The sequence below is a fragment of the Anticarsia gemmatalis genome, chromosome 18, assembly GCF_050436995.1.
Source record: "Anticarsia gemmatalis isolate Benzon Research Colony breed Stoneville strain chromosome 18, ilAntGemm2 primary, whole genome shotgun sequence".
Classification (NCBI taxonomy): domain Eukaryota; kingdom Metazoa; phylum Arthropoda; class Insecta; order Lepidoptera; family Erebidae; genus Anticarsia; species Anticarsia gemmatalis.
In genome coordinates, this window is record NC_134762.1 from 9,638,339 (window position 1) to 9,655,195 (window position 16,857).

A 16,857-nucleotide genomic window follows, 5' to 3' on the forward strand; every position below is an offset into this window, starting at 1 on the left:
GAACATGCTGAATATCACGGATAAATTTTAACTTTTTGAAAAAATTACGTTACTTTTATTATAAAAAGGTAACAGCGGCATTAAAAAAACTAATTTCTGATATCTTATAAAGTTACTTAAATACAGTTTAAATAAAGTAAAATATTAAATGTATATATTGAATTCCGTTGCTTTCTTTGTTTTGGTTTACTTTGAGCCATTTCCTTTTAATCCATTCTGTAGGTTTATTTGTTTATTAGTTAATTAGTTAATTTAGAAATACATTGGTTTTTCCTTTATCCGTGATTGCTCGATTTAATTTTTGTTTTTCTATCCCTTTCATATTGATGGACTCGCCGCGCCGTCATCAGATTCCTGTCAATTTAATGCTTCAGATGTTGATTTTCTTGACGTGTGTTACACCAGATTATTTCACACGTATGTTTGCTGAAGATAATGTAGATATTTTAATGAAATAATTGTGAATTTCACGTAAGTTACTACAAATTTTGATACAATGGAAGCGTTCCTAAACACTCAGTAATTAAGTTTCATGAATATTGACTTATTTTTACAGTTTTCCTGATCGATACGAAGGGTGTAGTACTACCATAATTTGGCTATGAGTAACTTGATGATTGCGTTTTTCAGATAAAAAATGTCTTCTTCGGCGATATATATCTTGGATGTGAAGGGTAAAGTCCTCATTTCGAGGAACTACCGTGGCGATGTCGACTTGGGCGTCATAGATAAGTTTATGCCTTTATTGATGGAAAAAGAGGAAGAAGGAATGCTTACACCTCTCCTGCAGACAAGCGAGTGCACCTTCGCATACATCAAGACAAACAACTTGTACATAGTGTCCACTACCAAGAAGAATGCTAATATTGCTCTGGTATTTGTATTCCTGTACAAAATTGTTGAAGTCATGACAGAATACTTCAAAGAATTGGAGGAGGAAAGTATTCGCGACAATTTCGTTGTTATATACGAGTTGTTGGATGAATTGATTGACTTTGGCTACCCTCAGACTACTGATAGCAAGATACTGCAGGAGTACATTACCCAAGAAGGCCATAAACTGGAAATGCAGCCTCGTATACCAATGGCAGTTACAAATGCTGTGTCTTGGAGGTCTGAAGGTATTAAATACAGGAAGAATGAAGTATTTTTAGATGTTATTGAATCTGTGAACCTCTTGGCTAACTGCAATGGCAATGTCTTGAGAAGTGAGATTGTTGGGGCAATTAAAATGAGAGTGTATTTGTCCGGAATGCCTGAATTACGTTTGGGATTAAATGACAAGGTGTTGTTTGAGAGCACTGGTCGTGGGAAGTCAAAGTCTGTGGAGCTGGAAGATGTGAAGTTCCATCAGTGCGTGAGGTTGTCCCGCTTTGAGAATGACAGGACCATTTCTTTCATACCACCTGATGGTGAATTTGAGCTGATGTCATACAGATTGAACACACATGTGAAACCCCTGATCTGGATCGAGTCAGTCATTGAGCGTCATGCTCATTCTCGTGTTGAGTACATGATCAAAGCTAAGTCACAGTTCAAGAGGCGTTCTACTGCTAATAACGTTGAGATTATAATTCCCGTCCCAGCCGATGCTGACTCTCCAAAATTCAAAACTACTATAGGCAGTGTGAAGTACACTCCGGAGCAAAATGCAATCACTTGGTCTATCAAATCATTCCCTGGAGGCAAGGAGTACTTAATGAGAGCCCACTTTGGCCTACCATCAGTTGAGTGTGAAGAGGTTGATGGAAAACCACCAATCCAAGTCAAATTTGAGATTCCTTACTTTACCACTTCTGGTATTCAAGTAAGATACTTGAAAATCATTGAGAAGAGTGGATACCAAGCTCTCCCATGGGTGCGGTACATCACACAGAATGGAGACTATCAATTAAGAACTAATTAATCATTTTAATACATTCCATAGATATAAGAAGCACCATATTATGTTATTTACAAGTTGTCTATTTTGCATTATTAATAATTATAGGTATTAAAATGTAGTATTATGTATTTGTTTTGACTACAATAAATTAATATTCTTCAAAGTATGTCTTTACATTGCCCCTTATCAATCCTTGCCTGATACAGTCATACATTGATTCTTGATAATGAAACTGAAGTATTTACTAAAATATACCACTTATTGTTTACTAAGTGCCAAAGTCAATATCATTTTGGTAATCAATAAATTGTATTTAATAGGTAGATACTTTCTCAACATTTTTTGCAGGCACACCCATGACCTAGTTTGGAAACCTAGTTGTTTTATAAAAAGTTACAGTTCACATAATTTGTTTCATTTAAAATTCAGTTTTGAATGCCAAAGAAGTCTATAATCTTAATGTAGGTTCGATTTATTATATACATACCTATATTATATTGATGTCTACCAAAACATTCGGAATTTATTGTTAGAAACAACATGACGATTTCTGAACGTGAGTCTGTCACTAGTGTCAATAAACGAGCTTCAAAGTGCAAGCCCGCGAATGTTTATTTATACAAAACATGAAAGGCACAAACGTAATTTTGCATAGGAACTTAATAAAGTCGTGTGTATTCAATCGTAGATTGTATTCTGATATATTTCCAACAAGTGAAGTTGTGATAATTAAAAAGAATAATGAAAACAAAACAAATAACCTCAAAAAGGAAAAAGTTTCGGAAGCCGAAACAAACAATGATATATCCAACAATTCGACGGAATTTAGAGTTAACGAAGTTAATATTCAGATGATATCGAAGAACATTTATGAACAGCTATTCAAAACTCCTAGTCAAAAAGTAGATTCAAATATTATAACAAGGTAAACAAACATTTTGTATAACCACTTTACAATTTATTTTACTTAAGTTTGCTAAATATCCAGCGTATAATTGCCATGGCATTTAATCTGGGTACACTACCAGTACAGCAACAATTACGCTGTATTATAAAGCATCTGATTAAATATTTTCATAATTTGTTTATGTAATTTTAGATGTCAAAACGATCTCCTCAAACATGGTATAGACTACAAAAAGTGCAGTCATTTGCCCGACGTAGAGTTAAAACTGCCAAAGCTAGAAGGTGCTGATGTAGTGGAACATTTTTATAACATAGGCGAGAGACAATGTGCTCCATACAGAGAGCTATTGAAAACATTGGCTAGCTGTAAGTTGCCACCAATGCCAAAGGTATTTTGTTATGATATTTAAAGATTTAAGCTGTATTATTAGTAGATTAGTCTAAAAAATAAAGAATATATATATTACTAGCTGACCAGCGCAACTTCGCTTGCGTCACATATTAGGCCATGTTTTTGTAACACTTTTTACTGTTACCTACTCTGCTCCTATTGGTCGTAGCGTGATGATATAAAATATCCTTTTTTTTCACGAAAAATATTCTCAAAATTATTTATATCTCTTATTATAACGAAGTTGCGCTAAGACATATCCGCCATTAAAACAGTTGCCATGGCAACGTAATTTTGTTAATTCAATGTCATTATAATATTGATATTTCGCGACTTCGTTGAATTTTCTGAATTTTCCCGGGAAATGCGTCATTTTCCCGGGGTAAAAAGTAGCCTATGTCCTTTCTCGGGTATCAAAATATCTCCATACCAAATTTCATGCAAATTGGTTCAGTACTTTAGACGTGATTGAGTAGCAGACAGACAGACAGACAGACAGACAGACAGACAGAGTTACTTTCGCATTTATAATATTAGTATGGATTTATTATACCTACCAGCTGTCTATATGAAACCACTTCCCATTTTCTGTCAATAAATGCTTAAAACAAACCTTGGATTTATGATCAATAGAATATATTTTATTTCTGGTGTAAGACTACCTGTCCAGAGGAGCAAAGCAAGGTTGCTTTACACCCAGAAATATAAATTTTCACCACCATTAATTAGAATTGAACCACTGAAAACGAGCAGTAGGACCAATAGCATTGCACAAGCAAAGGCTTTGTCCTATTGGTTGAATATTCCTTCATTTATCAGGTCTGGTAGACAGGCAGTCTTCCAATGTACTGTTATAGTATAGGATTAAATGATTTTTAAATTATGATTCTGTCTCATCATTAATTGGCATAGTTAATTAACATTTTTCTTAGTCTCAAAATAAAAAGATTTAAAATGTCTACAGAAATGGTCTAAGTCAGCTGGCTGGACTAAATATACTGGTGACAGTCAAGAGATAGTGCCTTGTCCTCCTGATGATGCTATAATATTTGATGTGGAAGTTCTCATGTCGGCTGGCAAGAGACCCACACTGGCTTGTGCTGTGTCTCCTCATGCATGGTGAGTTGTGTCTACTATTTGAAGTGCATAAGGATTCAAAGATATAGAGTATTTTTTTTCTTCAATTGTCTTATAATAATATGTAGCCCAAGCAAATTACAAAAGTAATTAATAAAATTTGTCTAGCCCTGTAATTTTACCCTGGCCCTTAGCCATTATGCACTGAAAGTTTAACTTATTTAAATGGCCAAATACTCAAACAAACTTTGCTTTCACTGTTACTGTTTGACATGAAGACATTTTTGCTGATAATTATCATGAATTTCAGGTATGGGTGGATAAGTGAACCCTTAGCCAACAACAATCCACACGAAGTATATGACAATATAAATTATGAAGACCTGATTCCGTTAGAGACAGATGGAATGCAGCCTTGTGGTGATACCAGCAGGCACAGAGTAGTGGTCGGGCATAATGTGTCTTTTGACAGAGCTAAGATCAAAGAACAGTATTGGTTGGAAAGAACAGGTGAAAATCCATATCATTGATTATTTTATGCTAGAAAAATAAAAAACATCCAATATTTAACTTACTTTAATCCCCCAATACCAGCAGCAAAAGCCGAGTGGTATAAGTTAGCACCTCCCACTTAAGTGGGCAAGAACCTATTTAGAGGTTTAGAATCTGGGGCAACACACAAATGACTTTTCGAAGTTATGTATGTATTATCGCTTGCTCTAACATTGAATGGAAACATCATGATATATTTCTCTTTTATTACATTTTCAAGTATTTCTAAACAAAAAAAAATTTTTTTTGGAAAGAAGTCAGTTCAGTTAAAAAAAGACAACTTCCGCACTAAGAATTGCTCTTGTGTCGCGGGGACTTTTACAAACATACAAACAACGGACACAAAGCACAACCAGACCCGAAACAATTATTTGTGGATCGCACAAATAATTGTCCCGTGTGGGAATCGAACCCACGACCTCCCGTGGTATCGGCGTGGCGACCTAAACCACTGCGCCACGGAGGCAGTCATAGTGGGATGGATTCAGCTACCGATTCTGAACTTACTAATTTCAGGATGTGCGTTAATTATGTTACAGGTTGTATAGTTTTTCTTACCCATATTTACTAAAACCTAATGGATATATTTTCAGGTGTTCGTTTCATGGACACGATGTCAATGCACGTGAGCGTGAGCGGCGTGACGAGCTACCAGCGGACAGTGCTTAAAGCTAAGAATAAAGAACCACACCCCTCTGATGATGACTGGAAGGAGATCAGCTCGCTTAATAATCTTAGTGAGGTATACTTACAGATTTATATATCATATCTCTGCCTGGCCCCTCGGCTTGTGGTGTTCATGACTGGGAGGTAGTTACGAAGTCTGGGATTCGATTCCCGTGTCTGTCAAAATGCTGGGTTTATCCTAATTGAGCTTGCCCCCTTTTATGTGGTACTATCATTGGCAATGACGAAACTGATAAGTTTCAAATGCTGGTGCTTTTGCCTACCCCTAAAAGAAATAAAAGTAAAGATACCACAAAAAAATATAACCCTTCATTGTAGTCGCGTAGAAATAGGATAGGAGTCTCAAATCATGACAGGCACTTATGGTATATCACTGCTTGCGGTCTTAAGACTCGATTCCGATACGAAAAAATCTCTTTATTCCTTTTTCAAAATTTTTATTTAGTTTGGACGATTGTACATAAACAATACATGTAAGTAGCGAATACAGGTCTAATTCTTCATTCAAAAGTCTATCTACGAGATCGAAAAATCAATATTTTTTAAATATTATACAACTTTCAGGTACACAACCTATACTGCGGTACGCCTATAGACAAAGAAACAAGGGACATCTTCGTGGAAGGTACTATGGAAGACGTTCACGAACACTTTGATAGACTGATGCAGTACTGCGCTTCAGACGTCGTGGCCACACACGAAGTACTCACGCAGTTGTTCCCGCTGTTTCTTGAGAGATTCCCGCATCCTGTCACACTGGCCGCCATGTTGGAATTAGGTGAGGCGTTAGTTCATAAAAATGAACTATAAAAAACAAGAATGATCATTATAAAATGCATGTTTGCTGTTTCTCACCGTTTGAGCCGCCATATTGGTATTAGGCAAGATTTAACGATTAAGCTGCGATAGCGAATACGTACGAACGTGCACGTACGTATACGTACATACGTTTGTTTTATACTAGCTTCAAAAGTAGCTACTCTGTCCTGCCATGTAAGGAAAGAATTTTCGTAATAAATAACAGTGGAAATACGTTAAAATTGTCTGGTTTTTTGAATTTCATTGAAATGTTTAATAACGTGGTTCGGTTCAAATTTTCACATTTGTAATTTACCTAAATGCTTTACAACGCATTATTTTCGCAACTACACTCATGTACGAATCCAATTTAATAATGATCATATTTGTTCCAGGGTCGGCATATCTACCTGTAAACTCCAACTGGCTACAATACATAGATTCAGCCGAAACTGTCTTCGAAGACCTAAAACTAGAATCAAGACAACTACTCTCTCTAAAAGCAGATGAAGCTTGCAGCATGATGGCCAATGACGATTACAAAAAGGATTTATGGATGTGGGACCAAGACTGGTCGACACAGACACTCAAATTAAAAAAACCAACCAAAAAGAAAAAAGTTTTAAAAAATGAACCTGTCAAAATTGATAATGACATTGACATGGATTTGAAAATGGAACAGAAAAATAATAGTAGCGATCCAAAGAGTTTTGATTCATTAAATGAGGATTACTTGAAATGTTTTGAAAGTGAAAACGAAACAAAAAATGTTAAAGTTATAGAAGATTTAAATAATAAGTTTGCAGATTTGTATGAATTGGGTGATTTATTGCCGGTTAAGAAGCCTTATTTGGCCGGATATCCGGCGTGGTACAGGAAGCTTTGTACCAAACCGGGTAAAGATCCCGATTGGGCGCCGGGTGCTAACAATATAACTACTAGTATGCAGGTAATAAGGTACTCTCTATGTATAGAAAAATAAAAATGTTACATTAAAAATGAAAAACAATTCGGTCAGATTTCCAGTTTTACACTTACCATGAATTTATCTGTAGTAATTAAAATAGCTGCTGACATAATTCTCTCTCACTCTCTCTCTCTAGAAAAAAATGCCTAACTCAATAAAATACTCCTATTTAACAACCCATAAATTCATAGAAATTACTGTAAATAGCCTTTTCGTTGAATATATGCAGTTGTCCACGAAACGGTATCATTGGCATTCATACAATCACGCTTTTTCCTATTTAAGCCAAAGAACACCACTTATTACAAATCCTAAAATTTTTTTACTTCATTTGTATCCATACATCTTGTCATACAATCGTATTTATTTCAGATAACACCCAAACTCCTCCGTCTATCCTGGGAAGGCTACCCGCTCCACTACATCCAGGCGGAAGGCTGGGGGTTCCTGGTCCCGTTCAGTCGCCAACACGCCGACGACGCTGAGGAACCGCTCGTACCATTACAGGAATTGTTAGAGAAATGTCCACTAATGTTCTGTAAGGAGAGCGAGTTTCAACCTGATGTGTATAGCCTGCCTAAGACTGTTGATGTAAGTTTTCCATTTAATTTAATAATAAGAATATTTAATCTATTACTTTCATGCTGGAAAAGTGTCTCCTCTCGAACGAGGGAGGGATCGAACAAAACTAGCCTGTGGGATAGCTGACTACCAGCTACCTTTTATGAAATGTCCAAACATATTTCGGTTTAGTAATATGACGTAATGTGAAGTACAAGTTTAATATTTTTCTGTTGATCTAGTTACCTATCCAATTAGGACCTTGAGGACTTTTATCAGTTATTATATAGACCTACTTGGTGGATTCAAGCCTAAGTCCTTTTTAATATCGGAAAGAGACTCTTTTCTTATGTATAATAATTGGTTATTTTTATTTATAAGTGGGACATGTTTTTAGGAGGATCTAGGCCGACGTGCGTACTACGCGAGGAAGAAAGTGGATGAACAAGCAGCAGCCAATCAGTACCATGGTCTCGGAGTATGGTGTGGTATACAAGTACAAGGTATGTACTATAAACTCACCCTCTTTTTAAATGACCCGCCTGGTCTTTTATCCCTTCGCTTTTACAGTAACGTATGAGACTGCGTATCACGAAGAACAGGGTTGTGGCCCCGGGTCGGACAAAGTGTAATTTTGAAAGAATAATCTAAGTACTATTAAAATGAATAAACATTTTTAAAACTTTTACTCAAATTTTTCTATTAAATAATGTTATCCAGAGGGGATTGCTCCCCTCTGGATAACATTATTTAATAGAAAAATTTGAGTAAAAGTTTTGTCACTTAAACCGCCCTCCCCTCACAAACATACTTTAGATACTATACAGCAAAGCATTTAATTTATAATTTATTTTAAATTAACAAAAACGCTACTGAATAGATAAACTACCGCTAAATGTATCTCAGGAACCGGGGGTTAGGCTTTCTCCCAATCCAACATCAACCCTGAATTCGCCACCTACTGTATGATTATAGTATATTACTGTATACTATTATATTTTTGTATGACTTTTCTCCAGGTTGCTGTCATTTCCTAAGACTACCTCACAAGGACGGTCCTAAGTACAAAGTGGGTAATCCATTAGCCAAAGATTTCTTGGACATGTTCAGTCAGAACGTGCTGTCGGCGCAGGGAAATGAAGCTGAAAAGGTAATCTATGCACTTAAGACTAAGGTATTTATAAAAATACCTGATAAATTTAGGTGTTCAACTTGTTGTTAGCTCGTATCGTATAAATATTATACAAGAGGAAGTTTATATATAAGGAGGTTTGTTACTTAATTATGTTATTCGTATTTTACACGCCATCCTCAGCTTAGCCTTTCTTCCGACTATTTTGCAGTCGGCTTTCAGTCTCGCCGAATGCACTTTACATGGAACAACTATCACGATACTCTTCGGTAAGACTGGTTGTCAGACTTTAAAGCTTCTGACTATTGGGTGCGACTGTCACAGATCTTTGACAATGGCAGCCGGGACGACTCATTTAGCGTGTCTCCCGAAACACTAAGGAACGCGAATATATAATATGGTTACCCATCCAATGATCAACCTCGACATGTGTGCTTAACCTGAGAGATCGATCGGCGGGCTGTACATAGGATGACAACATGACTAGTCTACATTTTGTTTGAAATTTGATTGTTATACTAGGTGTTAACATTCGGTCGCATGATGTCGTACTGGCGCAACAACCGCGCTCGTATCCTGGAGCAGCAAGTAGTGTGGTTGCCGCACTCGTTGTTGCCGCCGGCGCTGCGCGGGGCGCGGCAGTACGGCGCCATACTGCCGCAGATTGTTGTAGCTGGGACACTCACGCGACGGTACGTGGAATAGACACATTTTACATCTGATTCTGTGCTTGATAAAGATATTTAATTAACCGAGAGTTTCAGGGGCCGAAACAAGTTCCGAGGTCGAAAATACTGATTTTACTGACCAAAAATTCAAAAATACTGACCAAATACAGACCATTTCTAAACCGTTTTTCAGGTGAATGGTGTGAAATAACAAAAAATACAGTCGAATTGAGAAGTCAAAATCCTTTTTTTAAGACTGTTAAAAAGCTTATTTTCGGTTATTGGTCTCCACCATCCCCGTAGTCAACCAGCATCGCCTTTTTAGTGTGTTAAAAAGTTTTGTTAATAAAGTTTTCAATCAGGTCTTAAGAATTTTCAATCAGGTCTTACGATATTTCAATCAGGTCTTACGAGTTTTCAATCAGCTCTTACGAGTTTTCAATCAGGTCTTAAGAATTTTCAATCAGGTCTTACGAATTTTCAATCAGGTCTTAAGAATTTTCAATCAGGTCTTACGATATTTCAATCAGGTCTTACGAGTTTTCAATCAGCTCTTACGAGTTTTCAATCAGCTCTTACGAGTTTTCAATCAGGTCTTAAGAATTTTCAATCAGGTCTTACGAATTTTCAATCAGGTCTTAAGAATTTTCAATCAGGTCTTACGATATTTCAATCAGGTCTTACGAGTTTTCAATCAGCTCTTACGAGTTTTCAATCAGGTCTTAAGAATTTTCAATCAGGTCTTACGAGTTTTCAATCAGCTCTTACGAGTTTTCAATCAGGTCTTAAGAATTTTCAATCAGGTCTTACGAATTTTCAATCAGGTCTTACGAAGTTTCGCAAAAGTGCGCAACGGCGCTGAAGAATTTTCACTTCAAAAATATTGATTTAAAAAAAATAGTAAATTTTAATTTGCTGTTCTATTGAAGTCATGTGATGCTTCAATACATGTATATGTTACTGTAAAAGCCCGAACTGTGGTAAATCCTAAGATTTTCCAGTATAACCTAAGATTTGCCAACTCAATGGTAAAAGTCCGAACAATTATTTTATTTCGAACTTTTACCTCTATTCACTTGATGATGTCGAGATGTCGCCGGAGCCCCGCTTCGCGGGGTGCTTTTCTGCATTGCATTGCATTCCTGCTGGGTAGTTTAAAAAAAAAATAACGACAAAGGCTGAGGTGGGAGCGAGCGAAGCGAAGCTCCCACCTCAGCCTTTGTCGTTATTTCGTTATTTTTTTTCGTTATTTTTTTTCTTATTTTTTTTCTTTGTCGTTATTTTTTTTCTTCCTTCTAACCTAACTTACCCATGTCGCTTTGCCCAAAACTCCTTCTTTATAACTATGTTACGGTATATAATTATACCGTTCCATAGTTATGAAGAAGGAGTTTTGTATATACTGTATATGTTACAGTTTTTAAACTCCGACTTGTTCGGACTTTTACCATTGAGAGTTGGTAAATCTTAGGTTTTACCTTAAAATCTTAGGATTTACCACTGTTCGGGCTTTTACAGTAACATATATATTACGTAGATCATCAACATAATATCGAGCATCCAAAGCAGCCCTCTGATATGATTACTGGGCAAATCGAGAATGTAAGATTGGCCAACAGCAAAGGAAAACCAAAAAAAAACATGTGTGAGTTTGGAAAAATACTGACAATACTGACCGATTTTCTAAAATACTGACTTTTACTGACCAGGTCCAAAAATACTGACTTTTACTGACTTTACTGACCTGTTTCGGCCCCTGGAGTTTAGAAGATAGAGAAGAAATGCTTGGCTAGAAGTATACTAAGTTGCATGATTTTGTTGTTGAAATTTATTAAATTTACAATGTTTTTTGTCTATTTGGTATAGCTCTTAAAACAGTCTGTATAACTTTTATGCCAAAACTTAAAATTGAAAGTATTTTTCTCGTATGATACTAAGTGCTTGGCCAAAATACCACAAATTTGGTATACTAAATAACTCTTTACTCCACATTCGTGAAAGGATATTATTAACACTTCTGATTCCGGGGAAAATATACTTCCCTTTTACCCAAATATTTCATTTCTGCATATTCAAATACATAATTTTCATTCATATAATCCTCTTTAGATCCTTCTCGGCCATCTCTTTCCTGCCTGTATTAATGAGAACAATAAAAATATTAAACTTTACTTTATCTGATGTCCAGTGCTAGTGAGCCAACATGGATGACCGCGTCCAACGCACAGAAGGAGCGCGTCGGTTCTGAACTACGAGCCATGGTGCAGGCGCCGCCGGGGTACAAGTTTGTAGGAGCCGATGTTGATTCACAGGTCGGTTTAATACTTCTTTATAATATGCGATTAAACAAGTATTTAAAAAATAATTCCGCTTTTATATTTTAATACTTTTGACATACTAATAATACATTTTTATAAATTTTGTTCTTGTACATTAAAAGCTTCATGAAAACCCCTACAATCGTGACGTCACGAAAGCGGTTTAGGTCTTTCGTACAAGGCTACTGAAATCTTCGATGCTCAACCATTTTAATCTTCAAGCGACTTGTGTACAAAGGATTTTAAATCAGAATACGTATTAATGCTAGTCAGTATGGTTCCTCGTGTAAATTTGTTACCTGTAGACGGTAGCTATACTATGCGCCACTTAACTTTTTGTGTCTGATTTACTCTGAATATAGCAGCAAGAGAGAGCTTAGAGATGAGACGTAGTGACGGTATCCTATGTAATGACAACGGCACTCACTTCCTACGTGTCTTCATAACTTTTAAAGTCTCGCGTTGCATGTTTAATGTGTAATAGAATTTGGGAATTAACGCGAACACGCATTTTACCTTAAAATACAGCCTGCGACCACGGCGAGTGCAACCTGCGCCGAAACGTTAGGCATTTTAAGGTAAAATGCGTGTTTGCGTTCATTCCCGTATTCTATTATACATTTCTACGTCTCTTGTTTTTACTTTTCTCGCAACGGCTTGCACATGTTTCTGTTATTTTTATTTTTTGATGAGGAGTTTACATTTCTGTCCATATCCTCAGGAGTTATGGATAGCAGCATTACTAGGCGATAGTAGTATCGGCATGTGCGGCGGCAGTCCGTTCGGCTGGGCCGTGCTGGCGGGCGACAAGGCGCGCCGCTCCGACCTGCACTCGCTCACCGCCGCCGCCGCCGCCGTGTCCAGGGACCACGCCAAGGTCATCAACTACGCCAGGATATATGGTGAGTGAGTCTTCTTATCCTGTGGTTAGTGGTCAATAGTGTATAGAAACCTCGATGAAGATACCTCTTGCGTACTTATTCAAATGATTAATTTAGGTCAAATGCTGAAACTTATGATAGGCGATGATACAGAAAGTGAATTTACCGCCAGTTCGGAATACCAGCTATGAAACTCCTGGTTTTCATCAATCGATCTTTGAAGAATTTCCAAACAAATTTATCCCAGGCCCAATTGATTGTCTCAATGTCTAATGTTCAGGGGCCGAAACAGGTCAGTAAAGTCAGTAGAAGTCAGTAATTTTGGACCTGGTCAGTAAAAGTCAGTATTTTTGAAAATCGGTCAGTATTGTCAGTATTTTTCCTAACTCAATATTTTTTTGGTTTTCCTTTGCTGTAGGCCAATCTTACATTCTCGATTTGCCCAGTAATGATATCTGCATGAGGGCTGCTTTGGATGCTCTATATTATGTGGTTGATCTACGTAAATATTAAAGCATTGCATTACTTAAAAAAATAGGAAATTCACAAAATTTTTCAAAACACACAGTTTTTTTTAAATCAGTAATTTTGAAGTGAAAACTTCTTTAGCGGTGTCGCGCACTCTTTTTTTGGAATGGGTAAAAACTTCTCAACTCGCGTCATGACTCCGTGACTCGCGACCCGATCGGAAATTCGTAGGACCTGATCGGAAATTTTTAGGACCTGATCGAAAATTCGTAAGAACTGATCGAAAATTAGTAAAAACTGATTGAAAATTCGTAAGACCTGATCGAAAATTCGTAAGAACTGATCGAAAATTCGTAAGAACTGATCGAAAATTTATTAGAGTTTTTGGTGTTCAACGGAGTTTATTAGAGTATATTAGCGTTTTTGGAGTTTATTGGTGTTTATTGGACATTTAACACAATAAAAAGGCGGTGCTGGTTGGCTATGGGGATAGTGGAGCCATTGGCTTTATATTTCACACCATTCATCCAAGAAACGGTTTGGAAATGGTCAGTATTTGGTCAGTATTATTGAATTTTTGGTCAGTAAAATCAGTATTTTCGACCATGGAACTTGTTTCGGCCCCTGAATGTTCTTTCCCATTCCAGAAAGATTACCACCATTATGGGATTATTTTGAAAATATTTCTAGTTTTCTTCCCCATCTAGAGACCTACAAAATCTTAGACTTTATTTCATTTTATTTAGATGACTATTAAACGACAGAAACCAACAGCACCTTTTAGTGTTATTTACCAAAAATGGAAAATGTGTGTCACTTATTCTCTATCTGTATCTAGTAAAAATAGAAATGCAATACAATTCCTTATAATACAGGTGCTGGTCAAAATTTCGCTGAACGTCTCCTCAAGCAGTTCAACCCAACCATGACAATATCAGAAGCGAAGAGCAAGGCAGCTAAAATGTTCACCTCGACCAAAGGCAAGCGCGTCTACAAGCTCAAGAAACAATACATGGAAGGATTTATGGAGGAAGATTTGAGTGAACAGGTATTTAAATTAATCTGTATTTAGATATAGCCGGTTGGATGTCTTTTTTTTATAGAATACTAGCTTTTACCCGTGACTTCGTCCGCCACCTTAATTTTCCCATGGGAATGCGTAATTTTCCCGGGGTATAAAGGTAGCCTATGTTCTTTCTCGCGTATCAAAATATCACCATACCAAATTTCATGCAAATTGGTACAGTAGTTTAGGCGTGATTGAGTAACAGACAGACAGACAGAAAGAGTTACTTTCGCATTTATTTATAATATTAGTATGTATGACCCTTCCCAGACCTTTTGTAGCTTACAAAGCTAAGTTACGTGATAATAATATTTGACCTATACGCACTTGAGAAGGACTGGTCGGATCTGGCCGCCGATGAGGGTGATTTGGAAGGAAATCTGATTAGCGCCTCTGGTGGACGTCGTAGACGTCGTTTTGCAGTATTTTATTATCTTTGAATAAAGGTATTCGAAGATGACGATGACAATTTTAACGTTTTTTGACAAATATCTGTAGAAAAGACGACATAATTTTGCCTATAATAGATTTTTGTTTTTAGAATTGTTTGTTGTTTTTGTTTGTAGGAAGTACAAATGACGAGTTATCAGGCTATGCGCTTGGCGAAACTGAGCGGTAAACGTATAGAGGAGATGTTTGAAAGACCACGATGGGTCGGTGGAACGGAATCGGATATGTTCAACAAACTTGAGGAAATCGCTGGTACGTACACATTATTCATTGATCTATACAAATTGTTTCGCTTTGTCCCTATTGAGGCGCATACGGCAAAAAAACAGTGTGAGACGATTTAAATTAAAGTCCTTTTCCAAATAAAGGTCTGTCTATTTTAGAACTTAATTTGCAATTAAATAATATATAAACTATATTATTATGATTCTGCCTCATATCAAAATTTCATTTACCCTCTTAATAAGACAAGAAATGTACGGATGTACGGATGTATACGTGCACGTATACACGTATGTATATACGTTATTAAATCAAATGACAAGTGTAATTATTTTAACAAAAAAAAAATATATCTTTAGATTCGGAAGGTCCATCGACAGCGTTCCTGTCAGGTCGGCTGTCCCGCGCGCTGGAGCACGCGCAGGGCCGGTGGGGCGGCACGAGGCTCAACTGGGCCGTGCAGAGCGCCGCCGCCGACTTCCTGCACCTCATGCTGGTGAGCATGACGCATCTCGCGCCGAAAGCCAGGTAACACTTAAAATTGATTAGTGCAATAAGTGTATTTATACCTGAAGGAGGTGAATGAAATTCACACATAAACACACAATGTCAATCCAACTCAGTACGATGTAATGGGGGCAAGCCTATGGCGAAGTATCAAGAACTATTCTAATTGATGTTTATTTTTTAACCTATTACTGTGCCTCCTACTGAATCGAAGGATGGGATCTCTTCTAGTTTACATTATATTACTAATAACACTTAGATCGACCTGGGGAAAAAAGTAGGGACCTCAGTATTTAACGTGCTTCCCACAGTCCCCACCCTCACGTTGTTGCTGTTTGCCTTGTTTTTACTGTTTATTATAATATTTTATTTATTTGTCAACAGATTCTGCCTAAGCTTTCACGACGAAGTGCGATACTTAGTGCCGGAAGAATACAAGTATGAGACAGCACTAGCCTTACAAATGACCAACCTACTTACAAGAGCATTTTGTTCACAAAGGTATGTCACACAACTTACTTATTACATGTTCTAAAAAAGGCCCCGTCACGTCTCTTAGTTTGCCTGCTCACGATCAAGTCAAAATGACTGAGCGTGTTACCGTGTGCTTTTCACTGATAAAAGAAGCATAAATAAAGTAGGACTTATTCATGAGGAAAGTTCTGTATAAATCGATCGAAATATTGTGATTGTTGAAGATGTCTAAATCAACTATAGCATTACGATGAGACTCCATATTTGGGGAGTATACTACTTATAAAACAGGTCTGCTACTGTTAAATTGATCTTTATCTTTCCAGAGTGGGTTTAAATGATTTGCCGTTGTCAGTAGCCTTCTTCACATCAGTGGAAGTTGACCAAGTATTGAGAAAGGAATCCAACTTGAGCTGTACCACGCCGTCTAATCCTCACGGCTTGGAAAAGGGCTATGGAATACCAAACGGAGAATCGTTAAATATCTTTGATGTTTTAGAAAAATGTAAAGCTAATAAAAAAGTATAACGAAAGACTTAAAATAGTTTTATTTTATTTGTAACAGGCTTTTACACGCGACTTCGTCCGCCACCTGAATTTTCCATCAATTCCCGGGGTAAAAAGTAGCCTATGTCCTTTCTTTGGTATCAAAATATCTCCATACCAAATTTCATTCAATTTGGTTCAGTGGTTTAGGCGTAATTGAGTAACAGACAGACAGACAGAGTTACCTTCACATTTATAATATTAGTATGGATGTCAGCCACACCTCTTATGCCGAAGGTATAGCAAGCACTTGATACATCCCATTTTCGATAGCCATAAAACCGGGCTAGACTAACATAAT

General features: G+C 37.0%; 2 protein-coding genes across 2 annotated transcripts; both read left to right on the forward strand.

Moving 5' to 3' along the window:
* Positions 1-337: 337 nt before the first annotated feature.
* On the forward strand, positions 338-2,048 carry AP-1mu (adaptor protein complex 1, mu subunit). The gene is made up of 2 exons (XM_076126041.1): positions 338-471; positions 631-2,048. The coding sequence occupies exon 2, from the start codon at positions 638-640 to the stop codon at positions 1,904-1,906; it is 1,269 nt and encodes a 422-aa protein (XP_075982156.1). The 5' UTR covers positions 338-471; positions 631-637; the 3' UTR covers positions 1,907-2,048.
* Positions 2,049-2,464: 416 nt separating this feature from the next.
* PolG1 (DNA polymerase gamma, catalytic subunit tam) lies at positions 2,465-16,538 on the forward strand. Its single transcript, XM_076125699.1, has 18 exons — positions 2,465-2,810; positions 2,985-3,180; positions 4,147-4,301; positions 4,570-4,769; positions 5,405-5,553; positions 6,063-6,276; positions 6,692-7,245; positions 7,636-7,854; positions 8,222-8,327; positions 8,844-8,974; positions 9,479-9,648; positions 11,813-11,936; positions 12,664-12,844; positions 14,167-14,339; positions 14,924-15,059; positions 15,389-15,557; positions 15,921-16,037; positions 16,337-16,538. The coding sequence occupies exons 1-18, from the start codon at positions 2,512-2,514 to the stop codon at positions 16,536-16,538; spliced, it is 3,495 nt and encodes a 1,164-aa protein (XP_075981814.1). The 5' UTR covers positions 2,465-2,511.
* Positions 16,539-16,857: the final 319 nt, after the last annotated feature.

Coding starts and splice junctions, on each gene's coding strand:
- AP-1mu (XM_076126041.1), top strand. CDS start 638: ATGTCTTCTTCGGCGATATATATCTTGGATGTGAAGGGTAAAGTCCTC.
- PolG1 (XM_076125699.1), top strand. CDS start 2,512: ATGAAAGGCACAAACGTAATTTTGCATAGGAACTTAATAAAGTCGTGT. Junction 8,975..9,478: donor AGGGAAATGAAGCTGAAAAG/GTAATCTATGCA, acceptor TTGTTATACTAG/GTGTTAACATTCGGTCGCAT. Junction 15,558..15,920: donor CATCTCGCGCCGAAAGCCAG/GTAACACTTAAA, acceptor ATTTGTCAACAG/ATTCTGCCTAAGCTTTCACG.